Here is an 18,619-nt window from a genome sequence, read left to right on the forward strand (position 1 = left end):
ATTTGGAAAATGAAGAATGAAGCAGGCAACATTAGTAGGATGAAGAGAAGGAAAAGAAATAAGTAGTGATGGGGACAGAATCCATTGTAACAACTCCAAAACTTGACAGGTATAGTTCACAAAAGACCTGTGTAGCTGCAGGGTGTGGATCTCAGGGTGGGGATGGTGTGAGAGTTGGGACATGGATTAAATCAGCAGGGTTTGTTCATATCAAACAGGTGTAAACAGGCATGAGTTATATAGATTGGAAATGCCAACAAATGAGTCAACTAACAGCTAAGAACAGCCCACTGGCTATTACATGTTAAAAAAAGCCCTCTTCAACTGAAAGCATAGTGGGAGGGCAATGGAATGTGAATGCGGATTCTTGTGTGTCTTGCCCTTCATGGAGTTTGGCACTGAAAACCAGCCATGGCTCTGGCTGGCTTCAAATACTGGCTCCTGTCTTAAAAGTAAAAAGATTTCCTGTATTGAACTCAAGATAAACAAGATATCTGGCATAATTATAAAATTGATGTGAGAGGAAGATCTGGGCCCAAGTTTGTATCAATATAGCTCCCCTGACTCCCATGGAGTTACTCCGACCTTACACCAGGTGACTCTGGCCCTTGAACTGGACTGAATCTCTTTGAAGTTCAAACAGAGTTTCACTTAACCTTCCTGTTCATTTTTGTGCCTCAGCATTTCAAGCCCAGATATTTCCACAGTTCCCACAAACCTTCCAGCTAGTTTTATAGACCAAAGAGTTTTGAATAAATCCAAACCGAACTGCTGGAACTTTTTAGGTTTGCCTGGTATACATCACTGAGCCATTAACTGCCTGCATCTGCACCCTCATATCTTGGCTGTGTGACAGCACCAGGCAACTTGGACGTGCATCCCTTGCCCATTAGCAGGAACCAGTAATACGCATTCTTCTCTATGGGATGGGGAAAAGGTTTTCGATCAATAGACAGGCTTTCACTGCTGTGTGCACTGAGCTTGGAAAGAGTGCATTCATCCTCCCTGGCTAAACAGCTGTCAGGTAGCGCTGCTTTGCCAGGGACCTTCAATCCATGTGTCTTCCCCCTCTCCCTTTAAGGAGAGACAGTTTCTATAACCTAGTCAGGTGTAATTTAATCTCTCTTCCTGCTAGAGATGGGCTCAAGCCAATAGATCCTGATCCGAATCCCCAACCACTTTGGGGTAGTAACATCCCAGGGACTGGGTTTGGCTCATTAGTAAAGAGAAGGACCTAATGCAAAATTCAGAGCAGACCCCTCCCCCACCTTGCCCCTAAAAATTCAGAGGTTGGAGGTTAAGATCAGGGGGTTGAGCTCATCTGCAGTTCTCATGCTGTCATGATGCACTGAAAAGTCCAGCTCAGTTTTTTATAGACAGTATCTTTTGACTCTTTCATTTAGAAATATCTTCCTCCCCCCCAGAACTTCCCCTGCATGGGGGTGGAAGGGGGAACCCCCCCCTCCGGGGGAAGCTCACCCTGATCACTGCACTCCCCGCACCAGCCAAGCCAGCACAGCTATTCCTGACAACGGCATGGCTTTGCCCTGCCCTTTACGTTGACCCCCTTCTCTCGCCCTCCTCCCTGCTGCCCAGGGGGCCCATCACGCAGGTATCCTACCGTTGGTCTCCTCCACGTGATGCCCTGAGTTTTGTGTGAGTTTGGTCCCAGTTCTTTGTACCCCAGAGAGGATGCAATCGCAGGGAAGGATGGATCCTGGAAGAGTTTCCCAGCCTGAAGGCACTCGTTCCTCAGCCTCTCAAAGTCCTGACTGAGGTACTTAAACGCCTTTGCGTTGGAGCCTAAGCCCCTGGCTGTTTCTCTCTCCTTAGCTAATTTAGCTGCAATCCCAGACATGTTTGCCTTCTCCCGCTGCTGCTGGTGTTTTGCTGCCGTCTGCTCTCCTGTGGGTAACATAAAAATGCAAACCTTCCAGCTGAGCAGAGACGTAGGAAACCTGAAGTAAACAGCAGCAGCTGTATTGGGAGCCAGAACCACTGGTGAATCATCGGGGTGGGGGGGAATCTGCAGCAAAAGCTGGGTGTGGCTCGTGCTTAAAGCTTTTAGCTTCCCCCTAGTGTCCCTCTGAGGGTATTTACTAGAGGGCAGTGATGCACGGTGCCGGGGTGTTACCATCTGTCAGCTAGTGTTACTGACAGTTACATCTTGCCTGTTTGGTAAGGTGCAATCCTCCTTACTGGGATGTGCCTTTCCAGTGCCTGTTATCCCCCTTAAGCAGATGTCCTTTTCTTTGTTTTTTTGAACAGCTTCCTCCCTCCATCAGAAGTCTTCAAAAACTGGCCCTCAACATGGGAACAGGATCTGGGACCTTTTTGTTCCAAAGCACAGAACTCTGCCAGTTGAACTAAAGGAGTGACCTCTTAGCTGGTAGGAATCAGCTCTTAACCGCTGCATGGATCAGCCATTTGAAGGGGACATGATCCACCTAGCCACTGTGTTATACACTCTGACTGTCAGGGTAGCTTATTCTGAGTATCTGAGGTCCGCAGGAGTAAAAATCCCATACCCATCACTTTCTCGTGATCTCTGGCCTGGGTTGTCAGCAGGAATAAAACTCAAACCTTTGGGCACCAAAGCCCAGGCCTCTACCCTGTAAACTAAATGGGATAACAGCCTGTACTGAATGTAAAACTTCTCTTTACTGCATTTCCTCTTTAGTTCCTCCACTCCAAAACTGGCTGTATTTGACAGTAATGGGTGATGCAATGCTTATATTTTGTAACATGCTTTGGGATCCTCTGGAATTTAAGGCTCTGGAGGATTAGTATCACCTTTCCCTTTGACGAGCTACATTTTGAGGGGATCCTTAAATCCTGAAACATTTTCTATTGATGCTGTACAAAATACCTAGGAAAAGGAGAAAACTGAACATTAGCTGTACACATGGCTGGCATGGTCCTTTCCCCCATTTGCATTGTTCTGTTGTCTTTCCTGGAGTTCCAGGTAGCAAGAAATATCTACAATTACCTCTGCTATTGTTAATTATTTATATTATAGTGTCACCTCAAGATTCCAGCAGATGCCCCATTGAGCTAGGCACTGTACAAGTGCAGAATAAGAGACCAGTGCTTGCCCTACAATCTAAACCAGGGGTTCTCACAGCACATTTTTTGATGGCCTCAGAGTGCAACCACCAGCTCTTGCTGGTGGCCGCTCTGACAATTTTTCCTAAAATACTCAATTAACTTTAGGAAAAACAAATGAATATGCACATATCCATGTCCAAATCATTGTAATTTATTTATGTAGGTTTTTTTTTTGCAGACTCAATAATAAAAATAATGTACAGTTGTCGCTATTCCTACTGGACCTAAACAGAATAGAAACACTAATAAGGTGCTTCGCATGTTCTTGACTTCTTTCTTTTTCTTTTTCTGGTTGCTTTTTTTTTAGACTTGCTAGCTACTAAGTCTGCTGTGAAAAGTGATATTAACAAACACACAAATATCACTTTCCACAGCAGACTTACACAACCCTGGGAATCCTGGGGACAAATTGAGCCCTGGATGGGGAGGTGGGTACAGAGGCAGCGGGAGCCAGGGGCAGTGCGGGCTAGAGGTGATGTGCTTGGGGAATGGAGCCCAAAGCCCTGGAACCTGCCAGGGATGAAGCCTGACCCCACCATCCCTGGGAAGGTGGGGAACTCACTGGCTACTCCAGCTTTTGTGTCTCCAGAGCGGGGCCACTGCTTTGCCCCCCATAACCACCCAGAAGGCTGTGGCCACAAGAAAAGCCGCTGGTGGCTGCATTTGAGAAACACTGGTCTAAACAGAGAAAGGAAGTATTATTACGCCCACTTTATAGATGGAGGCACAGGGAAAGTAAGTAATTTACCCAAGATTACACACGAAGTCTGTGGCAGAGCCAGGAATTGAACCCAGCTCACCTGAATCCCAGTACAGTGTTTTAACCCCAGTCCATCCTTCCACCCACTATTAGTCCCCTATATAGTGTGGCTATAAGTGAAGGGCTTCAGCTACTCTGACTCTCAAGACAGTGGCTGCTAGTGGTGCCACCTGACATGGGACATTAGCTGAAAATCCACCCCCCTGAGTAAGGTAGTTATACCAAGCGAACCCCCAGGAATGAAGCTACCACCTCTCAGGGAGAAGCTCTCCCCCCAGCATAGATAGCGTCTTCACTAAGTGCTACAGCTGTGAGTGTAGACAAGCCCTGAGTCAGAAGCTGGCACAGCATGCTTTATGGAACAGTATAAAACCAGCACAAAGAAGATGCTCTGCACAGTGGGTACTGTCCTTTTCTGAACAGCAGAATGGACAAGCAACTGAACTCATCCCACACCACCCCTGAATGGGTTAAAATGGATTACAAGAGGCTATTTGACAGGAGGGGCTGCACCTGGGTGAGGTGTAGGCTGGTTATACTAAACCCCAGCTAGGCTCCGATAAAGCCAGAGAGAGAGGCGAGCACAAAGAGGCTGCTGCAGGGGGAGAGAGTCAGCAGTTACTCTCAGGGTTGCAAGAAAGGAGTAGGAAGAAGCCCAGGGGTCACAAAATCAGCAGCTGAGGTCTACACAGTCTCATGCTTATGCCTATTTTCCCTAGGCTTCTTCCTACTCGTTTCTCTCCACCCTGAATAACTGCTGCTGACTCTCTCTCTCCCTGTAGCAGCCTTCTTGGGCTCTCCTCTCTCTGGCTTTATAAGAGCCCCGCCTCCTCCTGCCCAGCTGTGTCAGGTTCAGTTAAGGCTGTATAGCCAGTTTACACCTTACCCAGTGCAGCCAATCCTGTCAAATAGTCTCTTGTGAGCCATGGTGACCCTTTTGGGGTGGTGGGGGGTGAACACCCCATCACAGCACCCCTTACCAGTTCCTTAGGCCAACTTGCTGATGATATACACCCTGTGCAGTCCCAGTGACAGCTGAGGTTGCATGTGCCATAAATCCACACAGAATTCAGCCTCTTGTCTCACTACTGAAGAGTGATGAAAGACACCAAGCCACACCTGTCTCTAAGCAGATCCACCTTGCTAGGACTGCTTTGTTTACTCCTGCAACCTGAACCACAAGTATAATCCCAGTTTGGGTGGAGGAATCATGAGGTTCTATTTAGACAAAGAGCTACTTTGATGTGTTCACATTCAGGGCACTAAAATAAAACCGTGACTTTTTTCTTCTTCTTTCAAATGCTTGTTTCTCTTTCAGGAATAGGAAAAGCAAAATCCTAAATGCTTTATCCAGCCTTTCCCCATTTAGAAATCTCCCAGTTCCAGCTCTCTGAACTGCCTTCGCCCACTCTCTCACTGCCAAACCTAAACCCTCACAGACACCAGCCTGCACGTTGGGTCTAGTCCTGGCTCAGGCCAAACTCTTGTTGGGATGAAAGAAAGTTTTGCGTAAGTAAGATTACGGCATTGTCCTACACTGTCTGCAGTTACAATACAGACAGCCCACAGAGGGGGAGTAAAACACTCAAAGTAATACAAGCCTTTTAGGATGAGCTGGATTCTTTATTTGAATGATTCAAGCCATTTGGAGAGTGGCAGAGTTAATGAACTTTAACTGCTTTGAAATCCCATATTAGTCCCTGCTCTCAAGTCAGCATTAATTCGGTTTGTCATTTGTATGCTTGCAAAATCCATTCACTGCTTTGCAAAGGAGCTAACAATAACCAGCCCTGCAGCTGGTGAGGTGGAGCCCAAAGCTTTGTGACCATGGCTGCTGGTCATGGGAGCCGTGCTGACAGGACATAGAAGGGAAGGGAGGGGTGACTGAATTCCAGAGTTGTTTTCCTTACTCATGAGGTTGCATGGCTTTACTTTTTCCATGTGATTGCACCACTGCTGGCCATTTGAACTGTCAACTTTCCCCAAACAGAGAGGGAACTTGCTGCTTGCTGAAGGAAACTGTTGTTAGTCTGTAATCAGGGCATGAGAAGCCAGTGCTACAGTGGATTTTTATTTGTAGAGTGAGAGATAAAGCGATGGAGTGAGATTGCAGGAAGTCTGGACTCCTACAGGGATGGTGCTAGACATTTTGCTGTGTAGGTACCCCCCTACACAGGTCTTCCCTGGGCTGGCGCCACCCCGGTACTGTTTAGGGTAACCAATTTTCTAATTTGTGAAAACTGGACATTGAGGGCCAGAACCTCCCCTACTCCCTACCCTGCCTCACCTGTTCCCACTGAGGCCCCACCTCGGCTCTGCCTCTTCCTTCAAGGTCCCGCCCCTGCTCTGTCTTTTCCCTCGAGGCCCCGCCCCCTGTTCCTCTTCTTCCTCTCTCCTCCCCCTCCCCATAGCTCATTGCTCTCCTCATCTCCTCTCTCTGAAAGCTGAGCAGGGCTCTAGAGGTGGAGGGGTGACTGGGGCAGGATGGGGGAGGGAGAGCCATGTTCTGGGGGTGGAGGGGTGACTGGGGCAAGGCAGGACAGGGGAGGGAGAGCCCCACTCTGGGGTTGACTGGGACAGGACAGGGGGCAGCACGCCGGGGGCGGGGCAAGGGCAAAGGGGCCTGGATAGTGAGGGTCACCGGCCCTACTCCTCAAATGCCCCACCCTTCAGTATCCCTTCCCCCAGGAGCCGGCCGCTGGTACCGCTCTCTGCCGGAGCCAGGAAGTTCCCGAATGCTCCGCGAGCTCCGGCAGCAGCTGCTCTTCCCGCCCTCCCAGCAGCGGAACAGAAGCCAATTGTGGACAGTCAGGTCACCAGACTTTTGGTGACCGGTCAGTAGTACGGCTCAGACGCTGTCAGGTCCCCTTTTCGACCAGACTTTCCAGTCTAAAACCAGACACCTGGCGACCCTAGTACTGTTCCCGGGGATGAGGATGGGCTGCTGGGCCAGAGCTGCACTACTCGTGCCGACTCCCCGCTGCTATTTCTGGTGTGTGTGTGAGGTGGAGGAGACTACGCCATTAAAGGGGCAGGCTCCTTCCCCACAAAAGTTGTGCTGCGCAAGGGGCAGTTGGACCAGAGCCACACCAGTGCTGCTGTTCAGGCTCAGTCTGCTGGTGTGTGCCTGTCGGGGAGGGGTAGCGCCCTCTTATGCGCTGGGTCTGTACTGCAGCGTACTAACCGCCTCATCTTCCGGTAGAGGGTCTGTTGTGTCTCCTGGAGTCTGGTTTCCCACTTCTGTTGCTGCTGGGCTCAGTGAAAGCTCAGAGAGAGAGAGAATAGCTCACAATTTCTGTTGTATAATGATGAATCACAAAGCCCCCATATAAGCTCAGTTAAGTGAATTTCTCCTTCCAGAGGGACTTTGTGTAGAGTAAGCTCTTAAGAATCTCTGTCTTGAGGGGCATGGTTTCTAGGAGGCAGGTCTTGGCCTCTCTCCTGTGCCCTGTAGATGAGGGGGAAGCTCTAGCTTAGAGAATAACTGCTGCTGATAATTGCCTTTGAAACTCTGCCTGTGAGAAGCTCTTTCCTCAGGACTGGCTCTAGGCACCAACAAAGCAAGCACGTGCTCGGGGCGGCACATTTCCAGGGGTGGCATTCTGGCTGTCCTTTTTCTCCCCCTGGCCCTGCTCAGTCAACCAATGAGCCCCTGCATGGGGCAGGACGGCGGGCTCAGCGTGGGGGTCCCGGTCCAGGGGTGGTCCCTGCCCTGGCCCTCTGCCGCCAGGGGAGTGGAGTGATGCAGCTCCTCCCCCCCGCCCCTGCCGCATGTGTCACAAGCGCCGGAGGAGCCGGAGCCAAGCGGAGCAGGGGCAGGACCAGTGGCTGGTAAGGGACCCACTACCCTGGTCCGCCCCCCTCCCCATGGCTAACCTGCCCCCTAGCCACTCTGTCAGTTACTGTCCCCTCTGCGGGGGTGGGGCCGGGTCTGAGATCGGGCTGGGGGCCCACGGGCGGGATGTACAGCCCTGAGCACCCCACTCCAAACACTGCTATAGCATTACGCATTCTTTTAACATTACCAGTATCAGTGGCTTCTGGTGAGCGCAGTTTCTCAAAACTGAAATTACTAAAAATTATTTGAGGTCCACCATGTCTCAAAATCATTTGTCAGGACTCGCATTAATTTCAATTGAAAGTACCATTGCAAAAAATTTAGATTTCACTGAATTATTAAGACTACGCAAGTATAAAAACCAGAAAAATTTAGTTCATATAAATCTTTTAATTTAGGAGAAACTGGGCACACTGGAAGACACTAACATTTTTCATTACAGTATATAGTTGAACCAAATTGTTTGTAATTGTGACTTTGTTAAAATTAAATGAGTACACTAGTAGGAAATTGTTTTATTTCACTAACTACAAATTCTGTTTTCATATTTTTTAAAATTTTTAAACAGTCAAAAAAACCCCAAACCAAAACAAAAAACGTTGTAAAGTGCAAACGTGTAAAAGCCAAAAAAAAAAAAAAAAAAGGAGGCAAGGGCAAAAATGTCTTTGCTTGGGGCGGCAAAAAACCTAGAGCCGCCCGTGCCTTTCCTCTCAATGTATTTAAATCCAAAGCCTATGGGTGGTTCTTCAAGTGTGTTCGGCTGAACTGATGAGTCAAACGGGGACAAGTAAGAGTCTTGCTTACCAGAAGAGGAAGTGAGCACTTCTACTTTCCATGCAGAAGGAACGACAACCTTTAGGCAAAAGGAGTCACAGCTGATAACTGCCATTAACCCTAAGGACAAAAGATACACAATTAAACCAAAGAAAAGGTAAATAACAGTTCATTAAAGGTAAATAAAAGTATACTGGTCAGACTGGAATAGGAGATCTTGCTCAACATAATGGAGGGGCATACTCATGTTGTAACAAATCCTTGGATGGACTTCCTGGTTGTCACTACACTGCACGCCACAGCCACTGAGATATTCAGCAGCAGCAGGAAGGCAACTCAGATCCACCTGTGCCAAAGTTACAGGCTTCTACCGCTTCCTCTCTAGAGAATTCGCTTTAGCTGGCAGCATTATAGGGCCTTTGGCCTTGCCTGCACTTGCAATGGTGTGTAGGGTATGTATAGCTACATGCCGCAGTGAAAAGCAGGCTCCAGCCACACTGCGGTGTGCAGCTACATGTGGCAGTGAAATGCTGTGTTAGGGTGGAGACAATGGGGAAAGGCTCCAGCAGCGGGACGTTGCAGTGTTAAAATAACAGTGTAGATGGAGAGACGCTGCTTGGACATATAGAGAATCGTGTAGGGTACATACCCGAAGGTGGTTGTGTGTCTGTATGCTACTCACCTAAGCAATGCCTCACTATCTGTACTGCTATTTATGCCTGTGCTAGCTGAGTATGTGGTGTCAGTTTTCTATATGTGGCTGCAAGCATAGATATACCTATGACTGGGGCTCCATGTTTGTCACGGAGGTTGTGGAAGTCACGGATTCCGTGACTTTCTGTGACCTCCATGACTTCTGCAGAGGCCAGTGTGATTGACTCCAGAGCCAGCCAAGCAGGTGGCCCCGGGGCCAGCTGTTCAGGCAGCCCTGGGGACAGCCACACCAACTGCTGCTGGAGTGGCTCTGAAGCCAGCCACTCCGGGGGCCCAGCAGCCAGTCTCACCAGCCACGACTGGACTGGTCCCGGCTCCTTGGCCAGCTGCACTGGCCGCTGCTCTGGCGTCTCCAGGCAGCTGGCCCCCGGGACCACCAGGGCAGTGGCTGATGCAGCTGGCCCCGGGGACTGCCTGAGCAGCGATCCCAGGGCAGCTGGAGCAGCCCCTGTCCCCCCAGGGCTCCCCTCCCTGGCCACTGGTGCCATGGGCACCCCATGCTTCCCCCAGTATGGCTCCCCTGCTAAGATTCAATCAAGGGTATTTATGGTATAAGTCACGGACAGGTCACTGGCCATGATTTTTTGTTTCTTGCCCATGACCTGTCCATGACTTTTATTAAAAATGCCCATGATTAAATTGTAGCCTTACCTTTGACATACAATTGAGCAATTCTGATTCCATCCAGCAGAGAGCAGCAATACACAGTAGCCAGTTCACTACTCTGTATAGCAGTGGTTTTCAAACTTTTTTCTGGAGATCCAGTTGAAGAAAATTGTTGATGCCCTCGACCCAACAGAGCTGGGGATGAGGGGTTTGGGGTGTGGGAGGGGCTCAGGGCTGGGTCAGAGGTTTAGGGTGTGGGGGTGAGGGCTGTGGGATGGGGCTGGGAATGAGGGGTTCACGGTGTGTGAGGGGGCTCTGGGCTGGAGCAGGAGATTGTGGTGCGGGAGGGGCTCAGGGCTCTCGACTTGGGGGGCAAGCTCTGGGCTGGTGCAGGAAAGGGTTCCAGGTTTGGGGGGTCTCAGGGCTGGGGCAGGGGATTGGAGTGTAGGGTTGGGGCGTGGACTTACCTCCGGCAGCTTCTGGTCAGCGGCGCAGCTGGGGTGCAGAGGCAGGCTTCCTGCATGTCCTGGCGCTGCAGACCACGCTGTGTCCCAGAAGCAGGTCTGGCTTCTAGGTAGAGGCGCGCAAGCAGCTTCGCATGACTCTCGCCCACAGACACCGCCCCCTACCCCCGGCCAATGGGAGTGTGGGTTCTTGGGCCCCCCTGCCTAGAAGCCGGACCTGCTGTTGGCCACTTCCAGGGCTCAGTGCGGTGTCGAAACAGGTAGGCACTAGCCTGCCTTAGCTGGGCAGCACCGCCAATGGGACTTTTAATGACCCAGTCAGCGGTGCTGACCAGAGTGACCCAGTGCCTGACATGCCGTGACCCAATACTGGGTCGCGACCTGAAGTTTGAAAAATGCTCCTATATAATGTCTCCTTCTGAAAGTGAAATAATAAGCAATTCAAACCTAGAATAAATACATAGATGAGAGTCCAAATCTGCGCTCAGTCACCTTATATCCTCTGCAATTTCCTGCTGTCCCTGCTCACCCTTTTCCTCCTCTTTGACCTTTTCTAGTATGGCTGCAGCCATAAATTACTCTCAGGGCTGGAGTTGCTCATGGTGGCTGAAGAAGATCTACCACTGCGATTGTTTTGATTAATCTATCCATTCTCCTTTGTGCTTCTAACCTGCATGCTGCTAATTCCCTGCCAAACACGCTTTGACTGTACCTTGCACTAGCAAGAGAAGATGGGTGAAGTAATATCTTTTATTGGACCAACTTCTGCTGGCAGGGGCAGCTCTACCAATTGTGCCGCCCCAAGCAGTCGCCACCGAATTGCCGCCAGACCCGGAAGAGCAGCGGAGCTGCTGCCAAATTGCCGCCCCATTCTCCATGCCGCCCCTAGCACCTGCTCGGAAAGCTGGTGCCTGGAGCCGTCCCTGTCTGCTGGTGACAAAGACAAGCTTTCGAGCTACACAGGGCTCTTCTTCAGGTCTGGGAAACTTACTCAGAGTGTCACAGCTAAATACAAGATGGAACAGATTGTTTATCTTAAGTAGTTGACACATATTTAGGCAGTTTCTTCATTTGAGCTGCATGCTAACATGCCAGTTGCTGCCAATGTAATATTGTTTTGTCCTGAGGGGAAATTAAAACCGTTTGTTACATATTTTTCTGTCTGAGTCAGGGATTATTTGAAGCCAATCACAGTTCACTTTCCAGTGAAGAGTATTAATATTCTGTGCACTGACTGAACGCACTTTAACATTCTGCGTTGCATCCATGTTCTGTGCTCAGTGACCATCTGGCTTATATTTTAAGAGATGGACTTTCTTTAAAACTTAGCATCCCAAGACATGTATCTACTAAGGACCTACTCACAACTATCTGATCAGATAAAAATATTTTCAAACAGTAATAATGCAAAGGATCATAAAATACCTCAGTTGTATGACAGGGTGGTTTTCTTGAAAAATAAGAAAAAAGTTTATTTTTAATATTGTGGCCCTAGGGCATCACTCTGTGCGTCTGGTGCTGCCTTTGTATCTTCTAGAATTCAAATGTCTCTACTATACTAAGAGGTACTACACATGATCTTAGCTCCATATACATTTATCCTTCACTTAAGACAATGTAAGCTGCAACTACTACCAAATGCGAAAATGTGGCATACATTATGCATTCATTAAACACTTTATATCAGAGGAAGCCTTCAGAACCTTTGTTATAAGTCAGACACCAAGAATGTGGCTGGCTTGCCTTTGACTCAAAGTATGTGTGTGTATTCAGTCAAACATGAGGACAGTGGCTGAGCTCACTGCTGGGTTCTCCAGTGGCTTTTGCTGTTGCTGTGTGGCAACTGGCAAGCACAGTTAAATACTGTAGAAAAATTGAGCCAATGAAGGAACAAACCTTCTTTGCATCTGAACATATTTTATCAAACAGCAAATTCAAATTCCTTGAAGTCACATGCCACTGCAGCAGAAGCAACTGTAGGCCTTTGACCTATGTGGCCACATGTAAGACCTCTTCTCTCAAAGGTCCCTGAGCTGCACGCTTAAATGATAGTATTCAATTTCATATTGACAGCTGTATAAGACCACACCAGGTCCAGTGAGACACCACAGGTACATGGCACAGTAGTAGAGACAAGTTTAGGTCCACAAACCTGTTCACTAGACAGCACTGAACATTTGAACAACTACCTTGTGAAAGACTAGGCCTATTTAAAGAAGCAGTCACTGGTGCAAGAAGTTCATCTGCTTAATGGGGACAATAAGATGAGATGACCTCCTGCGAGCCTAGAATTTAACTATGCTGTATCATGGGTCATCTGCAATGTAGGATGTAATTGTTATGACTGCTTTTCAAAATGTGTGTGGCTCCACTTAGTGGTAAAGATGTGTATAGCTGCCACAAATCGGCACTGTGTGATTTTTCAGCAAAAAGGCAATGAAATGGAACTGAGTTTTGTGTAGACCTCTCTGATTTCGTCCGGCAGCTGTGGCACATATAATTCTGCATACAGCCTGTTCAACCATCTTCTACAGCCTCCTAAAGCCCTTTAGCAAGCAGTGTTGGGGAACGTGGCAGCCATTTTGTACTCAGTTTACAAACGCCTCTCGATGTTAGGGGATCAGTTTTATTGGGAGAGAAAGTGTTTTGATCACTACAAGGCAGTCAGCCCCTCAGTCTCTCAAACACGTATGCATAGATGCAGATATTGGCCAAAACTTCACGAGCTGTATGTATGTCATCTTTAAAAGTGCAGCCCTTCTTTGCACTTCACTACTGCATTGTAATGCCACTGTACTGTCAGTTTGGGGTATGAGCCAAGATGCGGTGGCAACTTCAGCCTGTCACATAATTGCAACCAGAACATGAGTGCTACTGGTGCAAGTGAGCCATCTTCTTCCCCAGCCAGGTCTAAGAAATGGACACCATTTTTTGGATTTGCGTGGAATAAAACCTCACTGGTTTAATGGCATCTTACACTCCCTCATACCTCGGTATGGAAAATCTCTTGGATCATCATAGATTGCAATGGAAAAAAACTTTCAGAGCCATACCTGGAACCATTTAGGAACGTCATGGTTCTTCCTGTGCTGCTTAGTATGGGCCATACAGAACTCTGCAGTAATAGTGAGATAGATCTCATGTTTTCCTGCCCCCCTACTGGTCAAAATAAAAGAATTTCTCTTCACTACAGGGCCAACACCACTGCTAAGCTGCTCTGATTCCCTCCAGTAGAGAGCAGTGTTACACTAGTAATTTTGCTACAATTAAATCTCCCCTGTAAAGGATGTATCTAGAACTGGTTGAAAAATGGCAAATTAATTTATACCAAAAATGTAAAAGAAAATTGAACAATTTTAGTTTCATTCGAAAATGGCTCATAGAGTTTTTGAAACTATTATTTTTGTTTCCTGGTATAGTTCATTCCCTCCTTTCCCTCCCCTTTTTCCCCCTGAAAAAGAGAATGGGGCAAAAAAGATAATCCTTACAAAACTGATCCAAAGCAATTATTTTACTTTGATGAAAAACTGGATCATTTTGAATGATATAAAATAATTACACAAAAATCATTTTATTTTTCTCACATTCTGAAAAGCCATTTTTTTAGTGAAAATGTTTTGACCAGCTCTAGATATATTCATTAAATAAAATAAACAGGGGAAATAGTTTTACTTTGTGTAATGACATCCACTCCCAGTCTTTATTAAAGCCTAAGTTAATGGTGTCCAGTTTGCAAATTAATTCCAATTCAGCCGTCTCTCATTGGAGTCTGCAAAAAGAAAAGGAGTACTTGTGGCACCTTAGAGACTAACCAATTATTTGAGCATAAGCTTTCGTGAAGTGAGCTGTAGCTCACGAAAGCTTATGCTCAAATAAATTGGTTAGTCTCTAAGGTGCCACAAGTCCTCCTTTTCTTTTTGCAAATACAGACTAACACGGCTGTTACTCTGAAACCTGTCATTGGAGTCTGTTTTTGAAGTTTTTTTTGTTGAAGAATTGCCACTTTTAGGTCTGTAATCGAGTGACCAGAGACTATTTCCCCATGTTTATTCTCTCCCCCACTTCCCCCCACTGTTCCTCACATGTTCTTGTCAACTGCTAGAAATGGCCCACCTTGATTATCACTACAAAAGGTTTTTTTCTTTCCTGCTGTTAATAGCTCACCTTACCTGATCACTCTCATTACAGTGTGTATGGTACCATCCATTGTTTCATGTTCTGTGTATATAAAATCCCCCTACTGTATTTTCCACTGCATGCATCTGATGAAGTGAGCTGTAGCTCACGAAAGCTTATGCTCAAATAAATTGGTTAGTCTCTAAGGTGCCACAAGTCCTCCTGTTCTTTTTGCGGATACAGACTAACACGGCTGCTACTCTGAAACCTGACTTGATTTGTTCATCGCTGAATGGGAATAAGTGATCATCTCCTTTCAATCCTCTTTGCTGTCTCTAGGTGGTGCTTGTGTATCATTTTCCATGTTACTCTGGCAATAGACAGTGCTGACACTGATCAATCCTGCAAAGGGAGAAGTGCAAAATTTAGGATTTATCACTAGAATCAGAAGCTTGAGGTGGAAACGAAACAATCAGGTCGTCCAGTCCATCTCCCAGTCCATGAAGGATTGTTCCGTATGATAGACAGTGGTGGGGCTTTTACCACTTCCCTGGGAAACTATATTCCTATCTTCTAGATTTCCCCTGTGGGAAGTTTTCCTGAAATACAGGTCAGTTAACTATTGCTTATTTTTATCCTGTAAAACCATAACCATTCCTCTTCTCCACATAGCCCACATCAGCTGACCCATCTTTACTGAATCGGAAGGTGCCCAATGGCAGAAGTGCTCAGACCTTGAGCACAATAGTTAAAGACGTGTCCTGGTTCGGGAAGCCCCTGATTCCCACCGACCAAATCCCCATTAGATCACCAGGGCCTGCAGGGGGATCTACAATGGGAGTTAAAAGGGAAACAGGAAATGGAAATTAATCTTTGTCCTGACCCTGACATGAAGGCTAAGAGAGTAGGCAACAGACGAATCCTGATCCTGTAATCCTCAGAGGATGGCAAGTGGACCCTACAAATGTGTTTCCATTTGGCTTGTTGAGACAGGCACATTTAACCAGTCCCTGACCAGTGTGACAAAGTGGGACTGTTCTTAATGTTTCCTCTGAATAGTGTGAGGTTGCCTCAGTTTCCCCTATGCAGTTCTTAAGTATCTAGGTGGTGGGGTAAGGGTGTATGATCATTGCAGAGCCCTAGAGGGCAGGTGTGTGCAGGGGTCTGGACACAGAGAATGGCCGACACCCTGTTTCCTGGCAACTGATGGCCTGGGCCCTTCCCCCCTGCAAGGTGAGAGCTAAAGGGTTGGAGAACAAAGGAATTAGGTGACCTCCTGGCCCAGGAAAGGGACAAAGCCCAGAGGAGGAGGGGCTGGAGGGAGTTTTCAGCTTGGGGCTGGCTGGGACATGGAGTGAAGTGCAGACGTGGTTGTCTGGCTCACGGCCCCCCAAAATGGACCCAGCTGAGGGGTTCTGTTCTCTGCACCTGCAAGCTCTGTTTTAGACCATGTTCCTGTTGTCTAATAAACCTTCTGTTTTACTGGCTGGCTGAGAGTCATGTCTGACTGTGAAGTTGGGGTGCAGGACCCTCTGGCTTCCCCAGGACCCCGCCTGGGCGGACTCGCTGTGGGAAGTGCACGGAGGGGCAGAGGAGGCTGAATGCTCTGAGGTCAGACCCAGGAAGGTGGAAGCCATGTGAGCTGTGTGTCCTGAAGACAGGCTGCTCACAGAAAGGCGACTGCTCCAGAGTCCTGACTGGCTTCATGGGGAGCAGTTCCAGAGCATCGCCCAGGGACTCCGTGACAACTGGTGGGAGTGGTGGGATGTGCTGCACCCCTTGGACGGCGCTTCCTGCAGTAAGTGACTGGGGAGCAGTAAAACGAAGGGGGATTGACAGGAAACAGGGTGTCGGCCATTCTCTGTGTCCAGACCCCTGCACACACCTGCCCTCTAGGGCTCTGCAATGATCATACACCCTTACCCTACCACCTAGATACTTAAGAACTGCATAGGGGAAACTGAGGCACCCTCACACTATTCAGAGGAAACATTAAGAACAGTCCCACTTCGTCACAACCAGTTTCCCTGCTAATCAGCTATTGTGGAAAGTGCAGGAGGTTTGTGTCTGGGACAAAGTAATTGATCATTCCAAGCAATATAGGGACATCAAAGGGATACCAACCAGAAAATGTATGGTTAATAACTCGCCCTGCTTAGCTTCCTTTTCTTGCTGCAGTGGCATGAGGCAAAGTGTAACATCAGTCTCAACTTTACATTTCCTATCTTCTGTCCATTAAAGCTAGACTGGCAATGAGAATTCAGTATGGTGGTTTGTATTTCACATACAGTTAATGTGTCACAATGAGGAATTTTTTCAGCCAGCGTAAGATCATCAATTACATCATTTGCTGCAAAGGTGAAGAAATCTAAGGATTCATGCCCAAAGCATCTCTTAGCATGCTCATGGTATGGTCAGAATTGGATAAAGCACTGCACTAGGTATAGGAAACAGTGTTTCTGTGGTCAGGTTGCTCTTTCTCCTGTTAAAAGTTTCAATGGTTTATACTGTAGATAATTTTTGGAATTATAATTTTAAATCTACATGTATAGTCTGGTATTGCTCTAGGATATTTAACATAATGAACTGGCTAGAGTGCATGTGCATCACTTTCCTCCACTGAACAGAATCAAAACTGCTCAACTGTATCATAGACCCTCTACTGATGATTGATTGTGGAGATTCTCCTTTTGTTGAAGCGGTAGGGGGAGGGCTTTTGGTTGTAGGACAATCTGCGTTCTATCCCTGCTGCCTCCATGAAGTTCTAAGGGGTCATGGTGTGCAGTATGGTCACACAACTAGGAAATCCCATGGGTTTGTTACAATACTTTTAAAAAACAAAATATTGGAAAATTTACCTGCCCTGCTGCCCCTGAGTTCAGGATTCTGTGTTTCCCTTTAAGAGCTGATAACATCACAACAAGCATTTCTATCAGAGGAGGGAGCAGAGGAAAATGCTCTGCTTTCTGAGCTTGCACCATGCAGCTGATCATCTTTAAGGTCCTGTCTACCTGGTAAAAACAACGTGGTGGTCCCAATAGCAACATGGTACTGCACTGAGATGGGGAAAAGACAGTTCAGTCATGCGGTGCATGACGGGAACAAACTATGTTTTAACCGTGCCGTGGCTTTACAACTAAGTCCCCCACTTTGGTAGGAGTTACAGTGTAGACAGGATGTAATATAAGTGACATAAGCTAATATATTTGCAGCGTGGAGCTGCCTGCTCGCCAAAGAACATAGAGGAAGTGACAGTCTCTCAACCTAAATGATGATTCACACATCCCAGAGAACACTGCATTTCAATAAACAGTGCAATTGAGATTTGTAGCCTGGAGCTGCCAATACCCCCCAAAACTGAATGTAAGAATAGAGAATCTATATAGCCTGTAGACAAGGGGTCTGAGGAAGTTCCCAGCCTGGGAACCATAGGCTGTGTCCACACAGCCCGCAGCAGCGAGTCTCGGACCCCGGGTCAACAGACTCAGGCTTGCCCTACAGCACTAAAAACAGCTGTGTAGTTGTTGCAGCTCAGGCTGCAGCTTGGGCTCTGCAGCCTTCCCCCACCCTAATCTTCAGAGCCTGACCTGGAACATCTACACAGTTGTTTTTAGCAGCACAGCAAGAGTCCTGTGCAGCATACCAGGGAAAGGGGAAGGAAAGACATGTACTGTGATCAGAGCTGGGACTCAGACACTTCAAAACGTGAAGGTGTTTAGAGCTAGGGTTTTGATGTGATCCGTTACACAGAGAGAGGCCACCTGCAAGCTGAGAATCAGGCCCCAGCTCCTCCTTCCCCCAGAGTTTAAGGGCGTGGGACGCTGGTATTTAATTTGCACCCATCTCTAATTACGATAACAGTGTCTTGGCTTTTAGTGGGGTTGCTCTAATGAGATGCAGTGATTTTTTTTTTTTTTTTTTTAGAAATGCATTTGTGAATTAATTTAGTGCCAGTAGAAGGTGTGCCCTGACAGTGCTGGAGACTAGCGTCCTTTGACATTCTGTCCAGTACAGGGCAGTGATATACCCAGCCCAGCAGACCTCCCAGCAGCCCCAGGTTTTATAGAACTGTCCCACTTAGACCCTTGAAAGCCTCCTGTCTTCGTTGAAGTGCAGTTTGCCCCAGGCCCCCCTATTTGAGAGGGGCCCCAAACCGAGTGGCATTATGACCTGGTACACAGGGTTGCAATGACACTTCAGGTTTGGCCCCTCTACTTCTCCAGACAGAGAGGGATGGCA

General features: G+C 47.6%; 1 protein-coding gene across 1 annotated transcript in view; it reads right to left on the reverse strand.

Annotated features, from left to right (window-relative positions):
• Window positions 1–1,984, reverse strand: part of CAPN2 (calpain 2) — a 55,466-nt gene extending 53,482 nt beyond the window's left edge. The window contains exon 1 of the mRNA XM_073338767.1: window positions 1,622–1,984. Within this exon, the coding sequence (XP_073194868.1) occupies window positions 1,622–1,918 (297 nt within the window). The 5' untranslated portion in view covers window positions 1,919–1,984. The remainder of the gene's footprint in view (window positions 1–1,621) is intronic.
• Between the last annotated feature and the right edge of the window lie 16,635 nt (window positions 1,985–18,619).

This window comes from Lepidochelys kempii, chromosome 3 (genome assembly GCF_965140265.1).
Source record: "Lepidochelys kempii isolate rLepKem1 chromosome 3, rLepKem1.hap2, whole genome shotgun sequence".
Classification (NCBI taxonomy): Eukaryota; Metazoa; Chordata; order Testudines; family Cheloniidae; genus Lepidochelys; species Lepidochelys kempii.